The sequence below is a fragment of the Ailuropoda melanoleuca genome, chromosome 7 (genome assembly GCF_002007445.2).
Source record: "Ailuropoda melanoleuca isolate Jingjing chromosome 7, ASM200744v2, whole genome shotgun sequence".
NCBI lineage: Eukaryota > Metazoa > Chordata > Mammalia > Carnivora > Ursidae > Ailuropoda > Ailuropoda melanoleuca.
In genome coordinates, this window is record NC_048224.1 from 138964335 (window position 1) to 138972749 (window position 8415).

At 52.2% G+C, this 8415-nt stretch overlaps 1 protein-coding gene across 3 annotated transcripts in view; it reads right to left on the bottom strand.

The window, feature by feature from the left end:
- The window catches only part of CARS2 (cysteinyl-tRNA synthetase 2, mitochondrial), a 41718-nt gene that overhangs the window by 32965 nt on the left and 338 nt on the right, over window positions 1-8415 (bottom strand). For 2 of the 3 annotated variants that reach the window (XM_034665475.1, XM_034665476.1), the window contains exons 2-4: window positions 8287-8407; window positions 7920-7970; window positions 4839-4956 (exon numbers count right to left, since the gene is read on the bottom strand). In XM_034665475.1, the coding sequence (XP_034521366.1) occupies window positions 4839-4956; window positions 7920-7970; window positions 8287-8407 (290 nt within the window). Of the gene's footprint in view, window positions 1-4838; window positions 4957-7919; window positions 7971-8286; window positions 8408-8415 lie in introns of those variants that run through there. The other variant, XM_034665477.1, reaches the window with a different exon arrangement.

An 8415-nucleotide genomic window follows, 5' to 3' on the forward strand; every position in this document is an offset into this window, starting at 1 on the left:
AAAAAAAAAAAAAAAGACTCTTTAAAAAAAAAAAGATTTATTTATTTAAGAGCGAGCGAGAGCATGAGCAGAAACGAAGGCAGAGTCAGAGGAGAAGCAGACTCCCTGAAAAGCTGGGAGCCCAACGTGGGACTTGATCCCAGGACCCTGAGATCAGGACCTGAGCAAAGGCAGACACTTCACTGACTGAGCCATGCAAGTGCCCCAATCCTCTTCTTTTACAGACTTTTCCTGTCCCCACAGAGACTCTAGAATCCACAGCTCTAGTTCTGGAAGGGGGAGTATGACAACCAACGCTGCCCAAACATGCCAGCCCGGTTCCACACACGGCTTCTCCAGCTGACGCACACGAGCCCACAGGCCATGGTTCGGAAACGCTGAGGAGCAGGCAGCTGCAAGTGGGATACCAATCCGTTGCTGGCCTTGCACAAGGGAGTGGAATCATATTCTAGAACAAAAGCTTTTAAATTTACTCTTTCAGCAGCGGGTCACTCCAAGTATCTGGACAGCATGGCTCTCATTCCCCGAAAAACGAACTGCACGACGTGGGTGCTGAAATGCGGTCTCAGTCGTCGATCTCAGGTCACTGTCCAGCTGACCACCACAAACCATCTCAAGCTGCCTCTCCCCCAGGGTCCTTGGCACTCAGCCACAGCGGCCAGCCTTCTTCCCGCAAAGAAGGGCCACCGGGGCCGGTGCCCCATAGCACAGACAGAACCCCTTCGGCCTGGGTCACTGTGACATGGTCATCCCACTTCTTCCTACAAAATGTGACGATGCACACGTATCATTCCTCCCGTGGTGCTCGCCCCGGAAGTCCTCCCTGACAAGCTTAGCCCTGTGCCACACACTGAAGTCAAGGGATCCAGAAAAGTGTAATATTATAACGTACAATATCGTAAAAGCAAGTGCGGGAGCAGATGGCACGAAGAGTATCGCCATCACTTAAAAAGGTTGCATTAGATAAAAAACAGCCTTTTTAATGACACTAAGAAACAAATAGGTGCGCTCACAGCCAGGTTTCAGAGGCACCCCTGACCATCTTAAAGAGATACTTGAGAACAACCCTTCAGTGCCACGCTAGCATCCTGCCAAGTGACGAGGAGGGAAATTTTCAGGTGTCCAAAAAAAACGCTCCCTACATAGAGAACCTTCCAGCCAGTTCCACCAACCTGCTCATAGGCTAAGTATAATACAACTCTTGAAAGGAACAAGCGCCGCTCCTCGTGGCATTTGTGAAATCCTCTAAGTAACTTCATTCTTGCCGAGTTTACCCTGTGCCACATCCCCATCCTCACCCGCTGGGCTCATGGCCCCCACCCGCCGCACCAGAGCCCCTCGGCCCCTCCCCCTTTCCTTGCCCGCCAGCCCTGCCTCCAGCCTCCCAGCAGGCCTTGCAGCTCCTACGTCCACCTCCGAGTTTGAAGATTCACAGCAGAGCCCGATTCATCAAATGCAGAGACAGAGGTGTGAGGTCTCGGTTCCCCGCTGAGGGAGAGGGCAGAGGAAGGATGAAACCCTCACCTGGGTCACCTTCCTCCATGACCAATGCCTCCCTCCGTGGTGTCCCTTCCAACTCTGCGCTCACTATGCCAGAGACCATGGTTTGCTTGCTACCAGCTCCATCCACCCTGCACAGAGGGCCCCCTCCAGCAGGCCTTCCCGCTCAGCACCTCTGGGGTCAGCCTTCCTTCCCAGCGACGACCCTGGCCCTCTCCTCAGGGACCCCCACAGGGACCATCCCAGCACACTCCAGAGAACAGCACAGCTCCTGCCCCCGCCTCTCCCCGTCCGTCCCACCCATGGATCAGAGGATGCTCCTTTCTTCCTCCTGTTTGCTCAGAAGCTTCCCTCTAGAATCCAAAGGCTGTGCCCCCCGTGAGTGGCTGAGCCCACACGGAAGTCAGGCAGCCCTGGACAAACAGCTCCAAACTCAGGCCCCTCCTCCCACACTCCACAGGCAGGATGCTGCAGGGTCGGCCATCTGACCAAGCACGACCTGCCTGGGGACCCCTCGTTCCCCGCTGTCCCCTCATGTGCAGCTCCCCACAAAGGGATGGCTCACTTTGCCCCGAGGGCCTTGGCTGGCCCAGGGGACACCTGACCCCAGGGGCAGAGACAGAGAGCAGCAGGGACGGTGATGAATCCCGAATGCTAGCCTGCACACCCTTCACTTCCAGCCTGCGGTGTCTTCTGACGCCAAACATGCGGCACCTTTTCCAACTCCGGCCACTTCGGTTCTCCGGTGGCAGCCGAGTGTCCATGATCCAACCCGAGTCTGCCTATTCTGACACTAACTCCCAGGTCAGTGCAGGCTCCACGGGACTGCCCCCTTCAGACACCAGCCTCCACGGGGTCCCTTGGCTACTTGAACTCCAGCCATGGAGTCTAAATTTGGGGGTTTGATCCGAGTCACAGAACTCAGGAAAGCAGGCCACTTGCCATCCCTAGTTTATGAGAAAGGACACAACTCAGGAGAGGCCAGATGTAAGAGATGCACAGGGCAAGGGGTGGAACTCCCAGGCTCTCTGATGCCGCCCTCCCAGCATCCACCTGTGTTCACCAGCCCGAAGCACTGAGCCCCCTCATTTTGGGGGTGTTTATGGAGGCTTCATTACTTGGGACAGGTGATTAAATCCCTGGCCACTGGCAATCAGCTCAATGCTAGCAGTAGGGGGTGAAAGTTCCCAGCTCTCACTGTGGCTGGGTCTCTGGGACCCCAGCCCCATCCTGAAGCTCTCCAGGGGCCCAGCCGTGATCTCAGCAGCACACAGAAGACACTCTCTCACTAGATTCTGTGGGTTCTAGGTGCTCTGTGCCAGGAACTAAGGCAAAGTCCAAACATATCTTTATGATACCACAGCCCTGAGCTGACCAAGCTCCAGATTTCTGTATCCAAGTCTGCGTTTCTCTGGGTACCTCGCACTAACTCTGCTCTCCAGGGCAGAGCTCCCTCCAACCCCGCCCGTAGGCCCGTCTCTGGCTGTGTCCTCTGCTGGATGGAACTGAGCCCAGCTAGAGCGCCCCAAGAGTCCACAGGACAAAGTGCAAGTCCCCAGTAGGTCCTCCAAGCCCAGCAGCCCCCACCTCTCCAGCTCCCTGCCGGCCCCCCCCACCGGCCCCCTGCCGGCCCACAGGAGCAGGACAGCGGGGGTTCGCAGGTTCCCTCACAGCCCCGCCTCGCTCACCCCTCTGCCCAGATGTCCTTCTGCCCTCGCCCCTCACCATCCATCCTCTGCTCAGGCTTCATTCTGGGCCATCCTCCCCCAGTGAGTCACGCCTGCATTCCAGGGAGGTGTGACAGTCTTCCTTGCACGCCCCTAGCCGGGCTTCTAAAATGAGCTATGTCGCACACACAGCAGCTCTCTGTGGGCTCGTCTGCCTCCCCGGAAGCAAACTCCGCGAGGCCAGGACTGATCTTCCTCACCTTTGTCAGCACAAAGCCAGGCACAGGACTGACTGGCCCCAGACAGTTCGATGCGTGCTCAGGGACAGTTCTGGAAATGGAAATCGCGTCTCCAGTAAGGGACCACGATACACTGGCTCAGCTGTTTGGACAAGACAGACCCGGGAAACGCCACCGGGTTTTAGCACCGCCAGTAAATGCTCTCTGAACCACCCAACTCTGAGAAGAAAAATCTTATTTAAAAAACTGTTCCTCCTTGAACCAGTAACTCCACTTTGGGAAAAGTATATAGCGAAACAAGACAGAAGGAAAAAAAGATATTCACAGCAGCCCTATTTTTAACAGCTATAAATAACATAGCCAATGATGGGGAACCGCTGAATAGCCCCCATGGCGAATGCTATCTAGTTGTTAAAAAGGCAAATTAGGGGGCACCTGGCTTGCTCGGTCAGGGGAGCATGCGATGCTTGATCTCAGGGTTGTGAGTTCGAGCCCCAGGTTGGATGCTGCGATTACTTAAATAAGTAAAAATTACCAAAAAAAAAAAAAAAAAAAAAAAATTGGTAGGAAACAGGGACACACGGCTTCTAGAAAATAAATTTGAGTGAAAGCAGAATATGGAAGTAACTCCAGAGACCAAAAATAAGAACAGTAAATTAGGGTTATCTCCATGCGCTGAAATGCTGTACGGCTATTTAAAAATGTTCAAGAATATTTAAGAACATGAAAAAATCCTCAAAATATACTAAGTGGGAAAAGCAGACTATAAAACATTATAAAGTATAGACTGGCTTCCTAAAAAAAAAAAAAACAGTATATACAGTTTTTAGTACATACATCTTCTAAAGTAACAGGAATATAAAGCACTTGGTGTACGTTTTTGCATAGACTGGATCATTTAAGAGTTATCTGCAGATCTTTAGAGATAACTGTTAAAGTTGCTAATTATAAAAACCAGAAAGTAGACTTAAGAATTTACCTATATTTAACTTAACCCCTCAGTTAAAACTTTCCCCCAAAAGCTTCCCCTAAATGATGCATGAGTTATAAGAGCCCTGTGCACTAAACAAAGGAGAAAACAATCTCCCGTAAGCTAAGTTCCCCTAGCGCGAAGCAGGCCTTTGCCTTCCGTGTGCGAGGGAGGCCTGGAGGCCGCGGGAACAGGGAAAGGACAAGGCTCAAGCAGGGGACGAGGGGATCAAAGGCTTCGCTGCCCAGAATCGAACAGGCCTCCTTTACCAGGGCAGAGACTCCCCTGATCACCTGCGGAGCGCTCTCGCCGAGCCACGTGTGGACGCGAGCCACGTGTGGACGCGAGCCACGTGTGGACGCGAGCCACGTGTGGACGCGAGCCACGTGTGGACGGAGACGCAGCACACACCTGCGGAGCGGCTAGGGGGCGGTCCCCGGGCGCATCCCCCTCTACGCTTACCTCGGCGGCTCTGCGGATTATTTTATCGTCCACATCTGTGATTCCCATCACCATGATGATGTTGCATCCAAAAACCCTGGTGAGGATCCTTCGGATGATATCAAATCTAACATAGGAGCTGAAAGAAAACGTTAGGGCGCCTTTAATGCACAAAGTGACCACTGGGATCTTTAAAAAGGAATGCCTTGCGTTTTAGCAGCCTGCCCCAAACTTTAGGCGTGTGAGGGAGCTGACATAGCTAGGAAGAGGGGCTCCCAACCTGGGGCTCGAACTCACGATCCTGAGATCAAGCATCACATGCTCCTTCCGCTGACCGGCCCACGCGGGTCCCCACAAGAAATCAACAAGGGCAACGCCTCCATGTCAGGCACACCATGAGCTGTTTAATGCTGGAGCTGTTACCCGAGTTTACACTACTTAACTGGAGAACAATTCAGTGGTAACACACTCTCACTAGGTAGTTAAAATCCTGAGAGCTTTTACTGTCCTTGCTTACGTCCTAGAATAAGTGGAGAGTTTTACTATGGCAAAACAGACCAACAGCAAACCAGGGACCAGGCCGTTAAAGCTGTAGGGCGTTACGTGCGCACTGTTGTAGGGTATTAAAGCACCAGCCTGGGGCGCCTGGGGGGCTCAGTCGGAGAAGCGGCGAAGTGTCTGCCTTCGGCTCAGGTCATGACTCCAGGGTCCTGGGATCGAGTTCCACATCCGGCCCCCTGCTCAGCAGGGAGCCTGCTTCTCCCTCTCCCCCTCCCCCCAACTTGGGCTCTCTCACTCTCTCTCAAATAAATAAAATCTTAAAAAAAAACAAACCGCCAGCTTATTGGCAGGCCACGCTGGGGCAGCCCAGACGTGTAAAACCAAAAGGGCTCAAGAGCCATTTAAAATGTCCAGAATCTGGTTTCCCATAAAAGCCACCTTAAATCTCAGGGTCGGCGAATCTCATGCTCGTCTGTCACCCGCACAGCCTCTGTTAGTCAAACACGAGCCCTGTCATTGCACCCCGTCTGCGTCCCACACTGCCCCCCCCCCCACAGCTCCAATGACCAAGCGAGGTCGGAAACTCCTTGCCAAGACAGGTATTTAATCATCTGAAGCCTCAGGTTGCTTATTTATAAACCGGGCAGAACCCCACTAAACCCCGGGGTTGCTGAACACGATCCTCGTGCCTGTGCGGCACCACCCCCCGCAGGCATGAGCCACTGTCCCAGGGTCATCCCTGTGCCCTTCTTTCAGCTAGCACCTGGGGGAGAACAGCACCACCACCTGGTGCCCTTAGGAGAATCACACCGGCTGGTGTGCGTAAAGCATTTGGAACAACGCCTGGCACACAGCAAGCGCTGGGTCTGTTATGTCTTTTTTTTTTTTTTTTTTTTTAAGAAAACTCTACGCCCAGGGTGGGTGGGGCTCGAACTCATGACCCTGAGACTGAGTCGCATGCTCTATCGACTGAGCCAGCCCGGCGCCCCAAGTACCTGTCTTTTTAAAACAGAGGTGTGGCTACCTGGGGAGTCGAGTGGGGAGATATGATGACCTGGACAGTACGTCGGGACAGACTTCCAGAACTGCAGAGATGTCCTTAGGATTTGGACTTTACCTTAGGACCCGTGGAGCCGTGCTTGACCACCCCTGCCCCTAACACCTCCCAGCTTCTTCAGAATCTTGAAGTTCTTGGGTTTTCCACCACTCAGGAGCATCCTGAATGACTCTGGAGGAATCCACCTTCCAGAGAGGATAACTGGTTATCCTGGAGGGGATGGGGGACGCCAGGGACGAAGGGGGCGCTCAGGCTTCTGGGGTGATGGTAATGTGTCTCTGCCTAAGACCCGTGAACATTCATCCAGCTGTACCCTTAACATTTGTACTCCTTTCGGTATTTGTAAAGGCAAATACAAATTAGAACCTAGAGACTTGATTCTTCCAGCTGAAAATAAGGAAAGAGACTCTCTCCCACTGCCCCTTTCTTTCAGAAATTTCTCAGCCCTTCCAAAATGTATGTAAATGGTTTTAATGGCTAAGGAAGCCTCTCGTGAGTCCCTCAACTCTGGATTCTCAAGGACCTGAGAGCCATCTCTTTGGAATGAAACCATCAAGCAAAGTAATGCTCCATCTCCTGGAGGGGGATGGGCCTGCCGCGTCCCCCCACTGCACGGAGCAAACCAACCCCACCTGCCCTCACGAACTGTATCCACCTGGCTCTATAAAAGACTGCGAATTCCTTCTGTCTTTGCAATCCTTCCCCAACATACTTTATACTTCAGTAAAGAGGTCAAAATATCCTTTTTAAAATTAATGGTAAGTTAGCCACTGATTCTGTTTTAACAAAACACAAAAAAAACCACGCCAGCCTTCCTGAGTGATGCAGGATTTTGTAAGAAGTATAATGAGTTAAGGTAGCTTTTCACTTTTAGTCTACGTCTGAAACATTACAAGTTTAAAAAACGAACAAGGGAACATACAAAATACTAAGAAAAGTGCAATTTTAACAAAGATGGGATGCAGTGCAGCGGACGGTTAAGAGGTTGAGAAAGCAAGCTTCCAGGGGATCAGACGCACCAGGTTCCACTGCTTCCCAAATGTGTGGCCTCGGGCAGGTCATTTTCCCCAACAACTGCTCAGCCCCCAGCACAGTGCTCCTCAGTTACTGGGTAAGTCGCACTTGACGTGCGTTACTTCACAAAATCGTGAAGATTCTATTATCATCCCCATCTCAAAGATGAAGAAACCAGGACTCAAAGTAATAAAAGGGCTTGTCCAAAGTTGGAAAGAAAATACATAGTAGGGGCAGAAATAACTTCTCAGGCTGACTCCTGATTCATCTCCCTAGATCCACCAAGAAGCACTGAATTCCAAAACAGTCATTTATCACTGCTCCTCACTGCCTCCCCGTGAAATGGGTAGAAGGGCTTAGAATTCACTACAAGAACCAAATTTGACAACAGGTGTGCTTCCCACAATACCTGGAATATACTCAGCATTCTTAAGTTGCCACTTGAGAGATGGAAAAAATCTGCAAAAGGCTCTTTCTTTTCGAAATAAATGGTCCCTCCAAGTGTGGAAAATCAAATCCAGAACACTCACCAAGCATGGCCAAGGTGTGCATGATCATAGACAGTCGGTCCACAGCTATACCTAGAAACACGGTTAAAATCCACCATGTGGGACATATTTGCAGGAAAGGACATCACATTCTCAGTTACGATTATCATATCACCATGCCCTTTTAAAAATGTTAAGTAACTACTTCTGGGGAACTCGTAGCCAAAGCCCGTCAAGTAGCCGGGACTACCCCAGTATCTCCAATTGTGCTTCCGTGGAGTTTGCACTTACGAACTGCTCCCCACCTGAGAAGCTTTTAGCGCGGCGCCGCCGCCCCGCAAACGCTGGGTGCACAGTCCTTCCCGCCCCACGTCCCCAGCACCCCGCTCCCCCAATCCCGGGCGGCTACCAGGAGGCGGCGTCCGCGCTGCCCACAATCAAGGGGTCTTTCCTCCGGGTGAGGCTGTTGTACACCTTGACGCCGGTGTCGTGGCCCGCCGGCTGCAGCCAGCTCTGCCCGCGCGCCCCCGGCCGCCCG